Source organism: Protopterus annectens, chromosome 9.part0, assembly GCF_019279795.1.
Source record: "Protopterus annectens isolate FY-2018-M chromosome 9.part0, PAN1.0, whole genome shotgun sequence".
Classification (NCBI taxonomy): domain Eukaryota; kingdom Metazoa; phylum Chordata; order Ceratodontiformes; family Protopteridae; genus Protopterus; species Protopterus annectens.
The window spans coordinates 1,194,238,091-1,194,256,332 of NC_056743.1; the positions used below are offsets into that span (position 1 = coordinate 1,194,238,091).

The 18,242-nt window shown below is 43.2% G+C and overlaps 1 protein-coding gene across 1 annotated transcript in view; it reads right to left on the reverse strand.

Annotated features, from left to right (window-relative positions):
* Nucleotides 1–18,242, reverse strand: part of ZDHHC5 (zinc finger DHHC-type palmitoyltransferase 5) — a 1,362,456-nt gene that overhangs the window by 1,166,531 nt on the left and 177,683 nt on the right. The window contains 1 exon segment of the mRNA XM_044084108.1: nucleotides 3,874–3,995. Within this exon segment, the coding sequence (XP_043940043.1) occupies nucleotides 3,874–3,995 (122 nt within the window).

Consider the following 18,242-nt stretch of genomic DNA (forward strand, 5'->3'; position numbering starts at 1 on the left):
GGTCAATTGGTAGTTCTAAGGGGAAGCAAACAGGTCCATCTCTGGGCTCCCCCATTTGTTTCTCAACATGTTGAATATCTTTGGGTCCAGTTTCCACTCGTGTGGGTCCACGAGATTTCTGCTTAGGTCCTCTGCCAGTATGTTTAGCTTGCCTGGCAGAAACTGAGCCTGTAGGTGCACTTGGTAGCTCAAGGCTGTGTTCCACAGAGCCATGGCTAGTCTGCAAAAGGGGTAAGCGTGCCCCCCCCCCCCGCTTGTTTATTTATCACATAACAGTGGTGGTGTCTGTTTTTACCAATAATTGTCCTGGAAGGATGTGGTCCTTGAAGGCTGTCAGAGCATTCTGTACAGCTAACATTTCTTTTTTATTGATATGCAGGTGCATTTGACTCTGCTTCCATTTGCCCTGAATGCACTGCACTGCCAAGTGAGCCTCCCATGCATAGTCTGATGCGTCTGTTAGGGTTTGAGCGGCAGGGGGTAGAGTGAATGGCAGTCCCTTGTTGAGGTAGCAGGCCTCTGCCCACCAAATGAATTCTGTCCTTATACAAGGGCTGATAGGAATCACTAATTCCAGTTCCTGAGAATGTTAACACCACAGGCTTTTTAGATCCCATTGTAGTTTCCTCATATGCAGTCTTGCATATGGAATTAGCAGGATGCAAGAGGCCATGAACCCCAGAGCTTGCAGTATTTTCACTGCAGTTAACCGAGTCTTTGTGGCCAGTAATTTGAAGTAGGCTGTCCGATAAACTTGTTTCTCTGGCATGAGGTAGGCCAACTGGGAAGTTGTGTTCAAGCTTGCTCCCAGGAATACAATTTGCTGGAAGGGTACTAGGTGAGATTTATTTTCGTTTATTGTGTACCCCAGTAAGGTTAGCAGTTTCTTTACAAATGCCAGATGATTTAATAGTATGTCCTGGCTTTCTGCCTGAATTAGACAATCGTCCAGGTATGGGTATATTTGAATATTTCTTTGACTGCAAAATGCAATGACTGGAGCTAGGCATTTTGTGAATACCCTGGGTGCAGTAGATGAACCAAAGGGCAGTGCAGAGAACTGATAGTGCATGTAGCCCAGATATTTTCTGCAGAAATCCCTTATTGGGATATGCAGGTAAGCTTCCTTTAAATCCAATGTTGCCAATCAGGCATTTTTGCCCAGCATGGGAAGCAGCTGGTGAAGAGTTAGCATTTTGAATTTTGGAATTACCAAAAAGGTGTTTAGGTTAGATAGGTCCAGGATAGATGCCAGGAGTCGTCTTTCCTGGGTACCAGGAAAAGTTGAGTAAAAACCTTTTCCCCATTCTTCTGCTGGGACAGGTTGAATAGCCCTGATACATAGAGAGAGAACCTGCTGTTGAGCCTCTGCCCACTGATTTGGGGGTAGGTCTGGCCAACCTTTTGGGGTTGGAAGGTGTTGAAGTGGAATCTGCATCCTTGGGAAACTACATTTAAAACCCATTTGTCTTGGGTAATGAGTTCCCAGTTTTTTGCATGCAGGGTGAGCTTTCCCCCTAAAGGTGCGGTCAGTTGAGCAGGGCTTGGAAGGTTTAAGGTTAAGTCATTGTGACAGTTTACCATAGGGGGTGTCTTACTACTTCCAGCTTTGGAAGTGGGAGCCCCCCCACTGCTTAGGCCTGTGAGGAACTTGAGACTGTGGCCTAGGTGGTCTGCTGTTCCTGGATTTGGACTGAGAAGGCCTGGAAGAGACAGGAAAGGACCAGTTCTTAGAAGGCCAATACCTACTAAATCTGGGAGGCTGTACTTGCAGGAAATATTTAACAGCTTGCATAGATTTAGCTCCTCCATCTTTTTAAGTACTACTTCTGCTTTGTTGCCAAGCAGGCGGTCTTGGTTTAAGGGAGCATCCAGTAATTTAGCTTTAACATGATCTGGCAGAGTTTGCTCCTTAAGCCAAGCATGCCTTCTAAGAACAGACTCAGTAACAGCAGCCCTACAAGATGCCTCTAAGGAGTCAAAGCCACATTGCAAAGTATGTTTCCCAACTTGTTCAGCAGAATGCATTACATCATGTAATTATTTTCAGCACAGTCCGGAATCAACATCAATTTCTGTTCAAGTAATCCAATAATATGCTGCTGGTACTTGAACATATGAAACTGGCAGTTTAAGGCCCTAATGGCCAAAATAGCAGAAGTGTATACCTTCTTACCCCATCTGTCCAAGGCCCTGGAATCTCTATCAGAGGGGGTAGGATTTTTGGCAGTAGTAGCCTTAATGCCTTTGGGTCCCTGTGAAATGGTCTCTGGGTCCGCAGTAGGATTCTTTAAGTGGAACTTGTGAGAATCAGGTACTCTGTAATACCAGTCAGGTTTCCTGGGAGCCAGAGGTAAGGTGTCTGGGGCCAGGCTAGATTCCAAGAAGGCATAATAGACAATGTCCAGTACAGGAGGGATAGCCAACGGCCAGTGTTGAGACAGGAGTAAAATTCCCTAAGCCTCTTTTTGGAGTCAGAGTAATCCTGGCTTTCCCAGCGGAAATGCTCCCTAAGAGTGTGCAAAGTTTCACCAAGACAGAAATCTTCTGGAGGGGAAGCAGAGGGAATGGAGTCCTCTGCATCAGAATCCTCATAGGTAGATAAGGGCAAATCCTGGTCATCAGAAGAAACAAATTTCAGAATCCTGATCAGAAGAATCCAAAGGAAAATCAGTTCTAGGTCTCAGAGAAAAGGGTGGCTTCCCCTAATTATAGTAATAAGGTCTTCAACCATTCTTATTTGTTTTTTTAGGCATATGGGCCTGACCATGCGGTTTGGACGTCTGTTTTCTAGGCGTGGATAGAGTCTTAGGCCTTGAAGAAGAAGATGGCTTCAGTCTGATATGCAAGTCAGTAGGCCTGAATACACTCAGAAGCCAGTGCCTTCACAGCGGCTCTGGACCATTCCAAGGTAGAAACATCCGCAGGTTCCATAGTCTAAGAAGCATCTCGCGGCATACCAGACTCCGAATGGGTCTCAGTAGAGGCCTGCAAATTTGAAATAGTGGGTATCAGGGTTTGCGAAAGCGACTCACTGAGTACTGGCGAACTGGTGACAAGCTTAATGGAAGCATTGTTGGCAGCTTTGGACCTATGCGGTCTGTCTATCTTTACGTTTTTTTCGGGATGTCGGTAGTCAGATGGCTTACCAAAGCCATTTCTGGATAATTGAACAGAGTACCGAAATAGTTAGATGCGAAAAAGAACAGACGACTAACAGTACGAGGGATGAATAAGGCACAAAACAGACAGCGACGGACGTAGTGGTCTGGGCCTAAGCAAGGAATGCAGTAAGAATGAAAATCTTTATGAGGTATTTGCTTTCCACAAGAAATAGAATTGTTAACTTTTACTGACTTCGGTTTAGAGCAAGAAAAAGGATCCCCAACGGGATACTTAGTTTTTTTGAAGACTTCGGTTCTGAAGCTCGAAAACAAAAATTTCAGGAGTCAGCCGACCAGCACTTGCGAACTACTTCTGCTTCGGGCACCGGACGGCAAGAATCACTGATGTAATGGCATCGGCTGCATGCTTTATACCCCATGAGTACCTGATGTCATGGAAGTAGAGATAGCAACTGATGCAGGACCCAAGACTTTGATAATCAGGCTGGCTGAGGGCTACCTGCAAGCAGATAACCTAAATGTAATGACTGCAACAGTGAAACACGAAGAACATCCGGCATCTTCACCTAAACGCTCGAATGAAATAAAAAACAATTACGCTCCTTTATTAGAGATAACTGAACATTTTATAAATAAACACACATGCATACATACACATATATAAATAGCACACACACCCCTAGCCTTCAAATGTCAAATGTGAGAAGGTAGCATTTTTTATGACAGCTGATTCACAAACACTGCTTACCTCTAGGGAAGATGCCTGGGTCCATGAAAGTGGCCATGCTGAAATTTGCCAATACGAACAGAAACACGAGTGCATTGTAGATCAGAACAGCAGGTGAAAGGGTATGAGAGAGCCATGGACAACTGTGATTGGGGGGAAAAAAACAAAGGTTACAAAACAAAATGGCACCCAAATAAATACAATCACCATTGCTATTCTTTCTATAGAGTTTACAAAGACCCAAAGACTTACCAAAGAGCTAGTTTTTAATATGTGAAGCTCAGTGTAAATCCAGTGACCAAAACCACTTTTACTCAAGTTAAAAAAAAGGAAGGTTACATCTTACCAGAACGTTCAATCTGTGTTGTTGATCTTCACTAATCTTTGACTGTGGGCTCTGTTACGAGTCTCAGAACAGACTCTGACATTTTTTTCCCAGCTCACTCCTCCCAAAACTCTCAAGCTAGGCTCTATCCATAATGCTCCTCCCTAAATTACCTCATATAGAGTTTGCCTATAATACTGACAGACAGGCAAAAAGCAACAAAATAATAGACCAAATCTGTGTCCCTACTATGAAGCCAGTCTTTGGGAATATTTGGTCCACTAAAGAGTCTTAGGCAGGAGGAAGAAAGGGGGGGGGGTGTCAAGAATTAGTGAAGATCGACAACACAGATGGAACATTATGGTAAGGCATTACTTCTTCATCTGATGTTGTCAATCTTCACATAATCCTTAACTGTGGGACAGAATCCCTAGCTACTTGAATCTTGGGAGGTCTCGTGACAAAATACTCCCAAGCACCATCGAACTGAATGATGCACGTCCCCTAGAGTCCTGGTCCAATTTGTAATGAGTGACAAAGGTATGAGACGATGCCCAAGAAGCTGCTGCACAAAGGTCATCTAAAGAAGCTCTAGTGTGAAAAACTGCAGGAGCTGCTACAGCTCTAGTTGAATAAGCGTTCACAGGACGTGGTGGGTGAAGTCCCTTTGAGTGATAAAGGTGACACAGTCCCTAAGCCATTTAGTTAGGGTAACCTTAGACACTGGATTATCTAAAGAAAGTGAAGAAAAGGCAACAAACAGACTTTCTGATGTCCTTCATCCTATGAAGGTAAAAACGTAATTCGTAATTATCTGTGAACATCTAATAAATGTAGACAACTCTCTCCATTATTGGAGAAATTGTCAAAAAAGACTGGTAGATGCAAGGTTTGGTTAATATCTGACTTCAAAACAACCTTCAAAAAGGATGGATTAATCCCAAGTGCGACGCTGTCAAGAAGTAATAGCTTAGCGGAGTTGGTTTAGCCCAAGAGAGGGCAGGAGCAGGGTTCGGTTCCTTACAACAACCTTCACTAGAGCGTTTAATTTAAACCTTAGCACGGATATATAAATAGGACGGGCTGAGGATAGATTCATCACCAGAGACTTATGCTGTGGAATAAAATCCCTGTCATGTAGCAGAGAGCACCTCGCTGACTCTGTTCAGAAGAAATCTAGGACCGAAATGCCCAGATTCGTGATGGGACCCTGGAATCATCTCTGTGTCACCAAGGGTCAGAGGCACAACAAAGGCAAACCACATGTATTTTGATGGGTGGTGCAGTTGAAGCCACAAAAATAGGGGCTAGGCTTATAAATGCCTTAGGGCAGATAGCCTAGTATTGGAACAAGAACCTTATGAAATATTAAATAGGGTGGCTTGCAAGACAAGGCCTGAATTTCTGATATTCTTCTGGATGAAGTGATAGCTATGTTTTCCAGGTCAAAAACTTTAAATCACAAGTTGCCGAAGGTTCAAAAAAGTGGTAAATAAGAGACTGTAGAACTAAAGGTAAATCCCATGGAGCAATGGGTTCTTTAAAAGGAGGCCTTAACATTACAGTCTTTCAAAAAGGGCCTTACAGAGTTCATGGGACATAAGTGAAGAACCATCAAAACCAACGTGGAAATTGGATATCGCAGAGAGATGTATCCGAATGGTAGATGCTGAAGAGCCTGACTGATAAAGTTCTAGGATTTTCTGGCCTTTATCTATAGGTGCCGTACATGGGCAATTTTGCTATCAAGTGACAATTTAGCACATTTTATCCAATTATTATTGTACAGTCTCCTGGTTAAAGGCTTATGGGCCAAAAAAAATTGGCAAACTGGGAAAGCAAGGGAGAAACGCCTGGCAATCATGGGAATAGGAGAAACCATGCAGTGAACTTGAGATGCTAGAGACTGAGATGAACCATTCCCTCTGGATGAGATAAAAAGGTCTGGTGCTGGGCCCAGAATCCAAGGTTTCCAAAGAAGGTGAGGCCAAAGGAAGGGTAACCAGACTTGTTGAAGCCAGAATGGAGCAATGAGAATTATTGTGTTCTTCAACCTCTTGGCTTTCTTTAGAAACTGACATCAGAGGAGTGGGGGGAAAGGCATACAGAAGACTGGATGGCCAGTCGTGGAGAGGAGGGTCTCTGGGTGACTCCCCCAGAGGGGAGATTAGGGCAAAGTAACTGCTGCACTTGTTGTTCAGAAGGAATGCAAACAGGTCACAGCAAAGTTGGCTCCATTGGCGGAAAATCTTTTCTGCCATAACTGGATTGAGAGACCAGTCGTAAGGCATTATAGAGTAGTTCTGCTCAACTTGTCCGCCATCACATTAGAGCTGCCCAGAATGTGCATTGCCATTGGAAGTTGGTTGGAAGCAATTGTCCATTGCCAAACTCTATGGGCTTCTCAACAAAGCGGATAAGACTTGGTTCCCCCCTAGTTTGTTGATGTACCAGACTATCGAAATGCTGTCAGTCTGTATAGCCACTATTCTCAAGGGGAGGGCATCTTGAAATACTTGCAACACTAAAAGCACCACCCTCATCTCTAGAACAGTGATGTGCAAATTGACCTCCATTTGGGATAAAGTGCCTTGAACGGTCATTCCCGGATGAGGCCCCTCACCCTATCTGGGAAGCATCCGTGATCACTATGGCTTGGGGCTGAGGAAGAAAAATGGAAAGCCTGACATGATTTTATTAGAATGGCAGCACTAAGATAGGTCTTCTTTACAATGATTTGTGACCAAGACCTGAGGAGACATCTCTTGATTTAGCAATAACCATTGGGAAGCCAGAAGCCTTTGAAGAATCCGTATGCGATATCTGGCCATGGGAACTAGGATAAAAGAGTTTGCCATCAACCCTAAAAGCCTGTAAAATGAGTCTTGCTGGAACACTTCTGTTTTGAATGATGTGGTTTACTTATGATCTGATCTTTTGGAACCTTTCTAATGAGAGTGATGCAATTCCTGTGACTGTGTTTAGTAAAGTTCCAATGAATTCCAGCTGTTGTGTGGGTTCCAGATGTGATTTTTCATAACTTATTGTGATGCCTAAGGTGGTGCAAATATGAAAGGTGTAATCTCTTGCCTTTATTAGTTGGCACCTGGTGGTAGGAGTAAGGAGCCAGTCGTCAAGATATAGAAAGACTCAAAACCCTAGCAGTCTGTGATGCGCAGCTACCGCTGCCATGCACACCTTGGCTGTGGTGAGAACAAAGGGCAGTGCTCTGAACAGACAGTGACTTGCTCCCAGCCAGAAGCGCAGGAATCTTCTGGAGCATTTTCCATTTTTATATGGTAATATGCATCCTGAAGCTCTATTGAGCCCATCTAGTCATCTTTTTCCAAGAATGGAAGTATTGACTGTACTGACACCATCTAGAACTTGGTTTGTTGAACGGATTTGTTCAACTGGCTGAGATCCAAAATAGGTCACCAGTTCCCTGTTTTTTTTGGGCACTAAAGAATTGAGTGGATTCCTGATCCTCTCTGGTCTGGTGGGACTGACTGGTTGACTCTTTTGTCAAACAGTTGTTGGATTTCTACAACTGCAGCTTTCCTGTGACTGGGTGAACGTCTGAGAGTCTTTCCGGATTCATTGAAAGGGGAACGATGTATCCTCTGGAAATAATCCCCTGCACCCATTTGTCCATTGTCATTTATAGCCAGGCAGATTGGTACAAGGATAATCGTCCCCCAACTGCCTCCAGAGGAAGACAATCAGGCCTCCATTCAGGAGCACTGGTAGGAGTTACCAGAGAAAATCTCTGGACCGTTGGTTCTGTAGGCCACTTCTGCCTCGAACAGCATGGAGTCTTCCATTACTTCCCCCTCTGCCCCAGGAGAAGTCCTTGCCATGCAAGTCCTGTAAAGGCCCTTGGGACGTTTTGAACCATAGATCCCCACTTCTCTGGTTCCTAGGGTAGGGCCGTTGAAGAGTGGAGAAGCGTACGCCTACAGCAAAGAGAGAGAGTCTTCCCATCTTTCTCACATCTGGCTAGTGCTCGTTTCACCTTGGGTCCAAACAGGGATGATACATCAAACTGAGCACTGACAAAGATTTGAATAGCTCCGCAAACTTACACAAGTGCATCCAGGTGCACCTCCTGATGGCTACACTTGAACCTGCTGCTCTTGCTGTATAGATTACCTAGTTATTTTCTTTTTTCTCTCTACTCCTCTGTTAGCACCTTTTGTACCTTTTGCATTTTTTCTTACCAACAACTGCAGTATTTTGTGTTAATATTGCTTATTTTTCTTCCCAGCTTCTCCTTTTAATCTACTTTTCCCAGGATCCCCACCAAGCTAAGTTTGATCTACTGGCCTGCAGTGTTCTTTAACAGAACCGGGCAACCGCGCGATCAGTATTACTTTCAGAAAGTACGTTTTATTCTCTGGACAAAAGTAATTGCTAGCCCTTGTTTAATTACTATTTTTAATGAAGGCACTCCATCATGGAAGTTAGCTCCCCCCCCCTCAATCCTGTTCTTCCTAACAGTTAAAACAACTTGCAAAGGGAGACTGCTATCCGATAGCCCTGCTGTTTTTCCTAGTATTACTAAACCCTTTCTCCTATAAATTGTGGTCTTTATAAATCCCACATACTCTTGGTACAAGTGTTTTTTTTTACTTTATTTCAAAAGAAAGGTATCCAAAACAATTAAGTCCAATTACCTGTTTTTCCTGACTGTTTCAGGACATTAGCTGCCCCTCCCATTCTATACTTCTAACTGCAGTCTGTCTTTATATGCTATTTTAACTATTTGTATGCCCTGCTTTTTTTTCCTACGTCTACTAAACCTTCTCTTATAAATTATTGTCTTCCTAATTTCCACATAACTCCATGGTAAAATTGGTTTATTTTATTTCAGTAAGAAAGATATGCAAAACAACCAAGTCAGAGTACCTACTGCCTTTTCTTATTGTTTCTGTAGACTTGCATATCTGTGAAATCAGGGCCAGCCCTTATCATACTATTGGCTATCCACCACTTTCTGGTTTATTCTGTCCTCCCCTCCCCCACAAGACCTATTACAGCCTAACCTAGCTTTCTTAAGCTACAGGAGCCAGTGTCCTGGTACTGCTGTAACATTACGTTTAGTACCAAACTATGTCTTAGCCCCTCCCTTATTTGAAAGCTTACCTCTGCTCCTTGCTGGTCCCCACATTTAAGTAACTTTCTATCTTACAATTGATTTCTCAGTAGTCAGACTTCAATAAATAAAATTTGTATTAGTGTACCATGCCGTCTTTAAGCTTACTGATTGTTTTATTTGAAGATCATTACCTGCAGACCTTTGTGCTGCCCCACTCCATTTGCCCTCGCAAACGCCAGAGCTCATTCCATTCCGCTACCCTGCCCCCATTTCCCACCCACCCCAGTACCCCTAGTCTTATATCTAGCCATCTCCACCCACCAAAACCACAACCATCACAGATTAGACATTCCCTCTCACTACTTTCCATTAACCTATACCAAATTGCATCTTCCTCCATATCCCCACCTACAATAATGAAACCATCACATAATCATAGAATAACCACTATCCTTTCATGCAGTGTCACTATCCTATTTATCCTAAAACTAAATCTCTACCTCACCTCCTACCAAGCCAGACTAAATGCTACCTATGCTACCCCAACAGAAGATACCTCCACTTACATTCCTCATACTCCTCACTACAGCCAACACATATCCCCAAGCCTACACCATCACACTATGATAGCACCTAACTCGGTCATTTTACTCCCAAGCACTCCTAGCTCACCAGCAACAAACAAGTATATAGCCATCCTAACTAAACTTCCCAAACTCTTACACCATAAAAACTACCAACTGATCCGAGCAAGAGACAAAATACCCAAATCCAGGGCCTAACCCTATGCAAACTACCATAGCTAATTCAACCTTTTCCTCTAGCCAACTACCTACTACTAGACCAAAAACCAGCTTAATACTTCTAATCTTAAATATTCAAAGTATTAACAATAAGGTATACTCACTGCATGCACTACTATCCACCTACTCTCCTGATATACTATATTTGACTGAATCCTGGCTAAAGCCCACTACAGCAGACAATGAGTTCCTACCTACTGGATACAATGTATTACTCCACGATAGACAGTCTAAAAAGGGGGAGGGGTAACATTACTCTATAAAAACACCCTAAATATCACCACTATTAATCCACAAATCACTTCCTTCAATAACTGACTTTTTGTTGCTAAGTTTGAGTTTAGCTAGGAGGAGTTCAGTCAACATCATCACATGTTATATACCACCAGGTAACATCCCTACCGTAGAAGCCCTCCTAAAAGTCAAAATTTGCCCCAGGAAACTATCTTCTTCGGTGACTTTAATATAGATTGGAACACGTGCAGTTATTAACCCCATAAACCATATCAACCTCTACATTTTCTCACAAGTCATTCAATCAAGCACTAGACTAGGAAATGCAAAACTCAAAGTCTCTCCTAGACTGGATCTTAATAAATACAACCAACACCTCTTACCAAGCAGGCATCCTCCCAGACTCCCTTAGTGACCATCAACCCACCTTCCTACTAAAATTCAAAACCCAGGCTGACCCAACCACCATACTGCAAACAACCAGTAACACAAAAAAACTCTGACCCCAACAAATTCAAACTCGAGCTAAAGCACCATAACTGGAACATACTAAAAGTACTACCTCAAGAAGAATCCATAATCCATTTCAATAACACTTTTCCTAGAAATCCTAAATGACCATGCTCTAGCCTGGGCCACTAAACTCAAAATCAAAAGAGCCCCCTGGCTTACCAGAGACTAAAAATAGAATATCAGAAAGGAACAAAGCCTGGTATCACTGGAGAGCCACAAAAACCCTAACAGCTAAGGAACAATTAAAAAAACTTAGGAATGAGACAAAAAAGCAGTTCTCCTAGATAAAAAGAATTATATCCTACAGCTACAAAACGAAGATCACAACAACCCTAAAAATTATGGGCAGGAATAAATAAGCTACTCCATCCTGGCAGACCTTCCAGCCCACCTCTAACATCCACTAGTGAAATCACAAATATACCAAACACATTTAACAAGTACTTCATAGAAATCATTTCTACTCTTGTTCAAAAACAGCCCACATCCACTACCACTAATTACCCAGAACCTGTAATCCGACACAAAACAACCTTCCAATTTCAAGCAATCCCTACCAACTATGTAAAAAGGTTGCTATCCAAACCTACTACATTAGCAGCTGATGGGATACCTGCTGAATACCATCAGTTGGCTGCCAATGAACTTGCCTTCCCTATATCCATTCTTCTAAACAGATCTCACAAACCTTAATACCACCCATCTGGAAGACCCCCCTATATTATTCCCTTCCATAAATGCGGTACCTCCACCAACCTAACCAACTATTGCCCAGTCATCTCGCCTCCACTAGCTAAAATACTTGAGAAATGTATACAGCACCAGCTTATGGCGTACCCGCTTAATGACCAACTTCTCTCCTACCAAACATGTATTTAGGGCTTCTCATAACACAAACACCACCCTACTCTTTTTTACAAACTTCATCAACCAAAACAAACACAGGCAATCTAACTTCTGCCATATTCTTGGACCCATCAAAGGCCTCTGATATGGTCAACCATCTTAAACTTGCACAAGCCCTTACTGACCTTGGCCTTAGTAACCAAGCATTAGCTTGGCTTCAGAACTATTTACAAGGAAGACAACAAACAGTTGGATGGGACAACAACCTATCCACCACCACAGGAGTGCCACAAGTTTCCATTTTAGGTCCCCTCCTACTCTCCATTTTCACCAATAACCTCCACAGCATCTTTCAAGATGAAACAGTTGTACAATACGCTGACCACAAAACAGTTGTCTGTTCAGCGAATGATCCTCAGAAGCTCCTCTCTATAACCCAAAAAGCCTTCCATACCACTGAAAACTCGTTTCTTAACAAAAAACTAATACTAAATCCTCAAAAAAAAACTGTTGCTATTTACACCTAACAAATCTACCACAATACCCAGCCCATTTAATATCGTGTCCAGGGATGGGACTGTCATCTCTCCCGACACTCGCACTAAATTGTTAGCAGTGACCATTGATAATAACCTCAAATTTGATCAGCATATAAATCAAACCATTAAAAATATCCACAAAAAAAATTGGGCAGTCTATATAAAAATAAACCATTTGTAACACAACCTGCTAGGATAACAACTGCTCAGACTCACCTCCTTTCCACACTATGTCTCACCAATTCTCATCAACTTATCAAAAACCGAAAGGGTCAAACTCAACACCTGTTACAATCAAATTACAAAATTCGCTATCAGTGCTCTCTACCGACCCCACCACTGCCATTCCCCAAAACAACTTGGCTGGCTTGAATTCCCTAACCACCTAAATCATCATCAACTTTCCTTTGCCCATAATCTACTACTCCAAGACAAAACTCCAGCTCTGGCCAATCTACTAGAGCTACAAGCTAAAACTATACGACTTCGCTCTAGTGACAAAAAATTAATTAAGGTCACCAAGATCAACACAGCAAGGGGACTCCCTCTTCCCTAACTACGCAGGCAAAATTTGGAACACCCTATCTATTGCTATTACCTCAGCAGGCTCAAAGATTTCTAAAAGACTCCTGAAAGAACACCTAAATCACACATGGATATTGCACATGTTCCCCACCTGGCTGACCCCCCCTCTCCCACCTGCTCCCCTTATTCTTGCCCACTGACTTCAGCTTCATCATCAAAAGAATGAAACTTCTCTAGCTTCCTCCCAGTTCCACAGCTTCATCATCAAAAGAATGAAACTTCTCTAGCTTCCTCCCAGTTCCACCTCTAATTCATACCACTTAGTCAATACCCATATGTTGCTGCTAGAACACACTTATCTTATCCACTACACTTTTTTCTTTACACCTCTACTTACTCTATACTTAAGCTGCTTACTCCTCCAGCTTTTCTTACTTAACCTGTTATCTAATTTCCCATCTCTCTCTCTTCTCCTGCTACTATACTCCCTATATGTCTAATCTTCGCTCTCTGTTATACTCCCTACTCTGAATAACTTGCTCACAAGTCAACTGTATAAAGCAAAAAATGCAACCCCTACTAAAAATGTTAACCATTATGTAATGCCTCAACCTAAAACTGTAAAAGATGTGTTCAGTCTATGTAAATATGTTAAATCTTAAGCTTCAATGCTATGTTACTAGTCAGTGTTAAGTTTGGTACTATGCAAATTTGAATGCTTCTGTATACACTTTATATTTTCCTTAAAATTTAACGGTGGAGCTTTTCTCCCCAGGCCTCTGCTGAAAATGGACATGCATCTAATCGGACTTTCCCAGTCAACAAATGTAAATAAATAAAATGATCAATTAGCCTCATGGATGAACTGAAAATCAATTCAAGGGTTGAGAGCAGAGAGGTAAACTTATCTCAGACCCCTTCAGCAACTGCTCCTGAAAGAGTATCTGAAAGCTATTTAATCAGGTTTCTCTGCAACCTAGTGAAGTGCATCGTGCAGTTTAAGGATCTGAGAGCAAAGGTTGAAGCATATACATGTTTCCCAAGCCTATCCATAGCCCTAGACGCCTTGTTAGGAGAATGGATAGTAAACTTTCTTCTGCAAGTTCATTTTTAGTAGCTGCTGCTATCACCAGGACGTCTACAGGAAGGGTCTATATTATATGAATGAAAATTCATAAAATTGAACACTGTAAACAAAAATGCAGACCTTTGAAAACTTTATTGTGGGGGGGTGTGCCCACCACACCCCCACACTAATTATATACAGCAACTCCGAGATCCCACTACAGTGAGGAAAAGGCAAATTTCCCAATCTTCACTGTACCATGATTTAAAAAAAACAGATCGATTATCGGCATTTTCGCATATACAGCTGTTCGATATTTTGGAATTTCGTTATTATAGGAACCCTACAGGAATACCCTTAGCCCAATTTTGCTCATCCTTTAGGGGGAGAGAAAATCTAGTCAGGTCTCTTGGGGATCGTCTCAATGGAATCAGGAATTTTCCAGGCATGCTGAGTGATCAGTTTAATAAGCTCATCAGCCGGTGGAGAGATCCAAGATGAAGAGGGCTTGGCACAAAAGCTTCCAGGTATACAGATTGCTCTAAGGAAGGCTGGAGGGAAGTCCACCCACCCCTCTGCTTCAGGATTTTTAGGATGTTCCCAAAGGATTTAGGGGAACCTTCATCGAAATTGGTATCCCCCGTGAAAGACACTTCAAAGGAGTCAGTGCTTCCTCTTGCACTTTTTCTTCAAAGTTACATACTCTATGGGATGCTCCGTGGAAATATCCGAAGAGGAAATCACCATGGTGGATCGCTCCTGAGGCTTTTGTGCCTTTTATCCCAGGGATGACGCTAGAGAAAGCTCCGGTCAAGGGGACAGTGAAGATATTTGGCCTGAAAGGGATAGCAAGGACCAAGTCCACAATGGACAAAGCCGCCTTTTTGATTCAAAAGGCAGGCCGCCCTGTAGAGGGATAGAAGCCCGGAACTGAAATAGCCTACTTCGGAACTTTGGTCCTACCCCGCACCTAACGTGGTCGCTTTTTTGTCTTGGATGACAAAGATGAAGAGGAGGAAGAGCTGGCTTTAGTTCTTGGACCACATATGGCATCGTCAAAATCACCCTTTAAAAGTCCCTTCAAGATCAGTTTCTCTGTTCAGTAAAGGTTCTGGCGGAGAAACCATGGCAAATTGCGCAATCCTCCTGGAGGTGGACAGCCCTTAAACAGACACAGAAAACATGCCCATCTAGGTTGGGCATCTTCCTTTCACATTTTTGGAACCTCTTAAAGCCAGAGGTCTCACACTCTCACACACACACACACACACACACACACACACACACACACACACACACACACACACACACACGAGAGCTATAAAGAATCTTTATTTCTTTGAAAGGACAGGTAAAGGGGGAATAAAATTACCAACAATGGGGTAGAGAAAGCAGAAAGTACAGTTTTGTACCTACCATAAATGTAGATGTTAGAGTGCTAATACAGCTGCAGTCATAACAGATGGGTTCTCCTGCAGTCAGGCGGGTCCTTGGTCGGCCGAATTCCAAAGTTTAGGTCCGGCGTCGGTTGTTGTCGCTTTCTTTCCTGACGTCAGTGCGACAGGGGTATACAAGACACAGCCGACGCCATTTTCTTCAGTCTTTCTTGCCCCAGATGTCAGGTGCCCCCAGAAGGAAGTCAAAATATATATATATATATATATATATATATATATATATATATATATATATATATATATATAAATTATATATAATCATGCAATGCAATATAATCAAAAATCAGTAGTTGCAAATAAATGCACCATAGAAGGATAACCCATTCAGGTTGTAAAGATGAGGAGTTAGCCACTAGGTCTGTACCCAGAGGGGAAGGGAGGGAGGGAAACCTGGACTGCAGCTGTATTAGCACTCTAGCATCTACATTTATGGTAGGTACAAAACTGTACTATGTTCATCGTGCATACAGCTGCAGTCATAACAGATGGGTAGAATCCCAAAGCTACGCACAGGGTGGTAGGCACTAGGGGGAACTGGGAGGAGCCAGAATGCCCTGCAACACAGCAGTGGCAAAGCCTGCTCTAGTTTTGGAGTATAAGGGTAGGTGGTAGTGTTTAGTGAAGGTATGCACAGAACTCCAAGTGGCTGCCTCCAAAATATCTTTGGTAGGGACTCCTCTGAGGAAGGCTGCAGAGGTAGCTGTGGCCCTTGTGGAGTGGGATTGGATGCCTGTAGGTACAGACTTGCCATGAAAGGAGTAACAAAACCGTATGCAGTGGCCTATCCATTTTGAAATTGTCTGTTTGGAAATTGACTTCCCTTGAGCTCCTACAGCATAGGACACAAAGAGTTGTTCTGATTTCCTGAAAGGCTTTGTTCTGTCCAAATAGTAACGTAGCTGTCTATGGATGTCTATGGAATGTAGCAGCCTTTCCCCTTTGTTTTGAGGATTGGGGTGAAAGGTAGGTAAGTGTATGGCCTGATTTAAAGCTACCCTGGATACTACCTTAGGCATAAATGACGGGTTGGTTCATAGGAAACCCTGTCCTGATGGAAGATGAGAAAGGGCTGCACAGCCATGAGGGCTTGTAGTTCCGAGACCCTACGAGCTGAGGTAATAGCCAGAAGGAAAGCTGTTTTCCAGGACAAATATTGCAAATCTGTTGAGGCAGCTGGTTCAAAGGGAGGCAATGTTAATTTTTCTAGAATGTAATTAAGATCCCAGGCTGGGATTGGTCGTTTCCTTGGGGGTCTTATATTCTTAGCCCCTCTGAGGAACTGCCTTAAGAGTGGGTGAGAGAATAAGGGTGGATCAGTGTTGTATTCTGCAGAAATGGCTGAGGCATGGATTTTGATGGAGGAAAATGAAAGTCCACTGTTCAACAGCTCAGCTAGATACTGTAATATCAGAGGCAAATTCAGTTTTCTAGGATCCTGGCCTTTTTTCTCATTCCAAGCACAAAACCGTTTCCATTTTGTGGAGTAAGCTTTTCTAGTAGATGGCCTTCTGGACTCCAAAATGACATCCTGCACCTCCTTGGAGAGTAGGGCCTGTTGTGGTGTTAAGGAATTTTCCATGCAGCCAGATTGAGTGTTTTCAGCTGACTGTGAAGAGTTTTGTAGCTGTGCTGAGTCAGGAGAAGAGGCATTAGAGGTAGGGTCCAGGGCGGAGAATGTGTTAGGCTCCTCAGGAGTGGGTACCAGTGTTGTCTTGGCCAGTCTGGAGCAATCAGTATCATCTTTGGTCTGTCTGCCCTTGCTTTCAAGGGCACCTTGGGCAGTAGAGGCAAAGGTGGGAAGGCGTAAACTGTCCTTGCTGCCCAACTGAAAGAAAGGGCATCCACTCTCCAGGCCTTTGGATGAAATGTCCTTGAGCAGAATTTTGCCAACTGATGATTCTTGTGGGAGGCAAAGAGATCTATGTCTGGCCTTCCCCACGCTTTGATTATCTTTGTAAACACTTGAGGATGCAACTTCCATTCATGCGGGTCTGTCATATTTCTGCTTAGATTGTCTGCCAGCGTGTTTTCCAAACTTGGCAGGTACAGTGCGTGAAGCTCGATTTGCCATTCCAGAGCCATGGTCCAAAGTGACATGGCCAGCCTGCACAGGGGGTATGAATGTGTTCCTCCTTGTTTGTTTATGTACCACATTACTGTGGTGGTGTCTGTTCTTATCAATAATTGCCCTGGATGCAGGAGGTCCTTGAAAGCTGTAATTGCACTCATCACTGCTAGCATTTCCTTTTGATTGATGTGAAGGTGCTTTTCCTTTTGGGACCATTTGCCCTGAATGCACCTGTCTGTCATGTGTGCCCCCCAGGCGTAGTCTGAGGCGTCTGTTGTGATGACTTGATTTGCTTGAGGCTTGCAAAATGGTAGACCTGTGTTTGTTTGGCATGCTTGGGCACACCATAGAAATTCCTTTTGCAAGCATGGAATTAGTGGTAATATTGTTTCCAAACTGTGGCTGTGTTGAGACCATAGGTTTTTTTTTAGGTACCATTGAAGTTTTCTCGTATGCAACTTTGCACATGGGATTAGAAGAATGCAAGATGCCATGAAGCCCAGAGCCTGCAGGATTTTCCTTGCAGTTAGCCTGGTACAAATTGCTAGCATCTTGAAGTACTGAGTTAGTTGCCCCCGTTTTTCTGGCGTAAGATAGGCCATCTGGGTGTTTGTGTCCAGGTTGGCACCCAGGAAAATTATTTTCTGAGATGGTGTTAGCCTGGATTTCTCTGACTGTGTATCCCAGAGAATGCAATAACCGTGTTACATAAGCCAGGTGTTCCAGAAGTATGTGTTTGCTGTCCGCTTGGAACAGGCAATCGTCCAAATAAGGGTAAATTTGTATCCCTTGAAGTCTGCAGTAGGCAATTACTGATGCCAGGCATTTCGTGAATACTCTGGGCACAGTAGATAAGCCAAAGGGCAATGCAGAGAATTGATAGTGGACTGAACCTGCAAGAAATCTGAGGTATCTT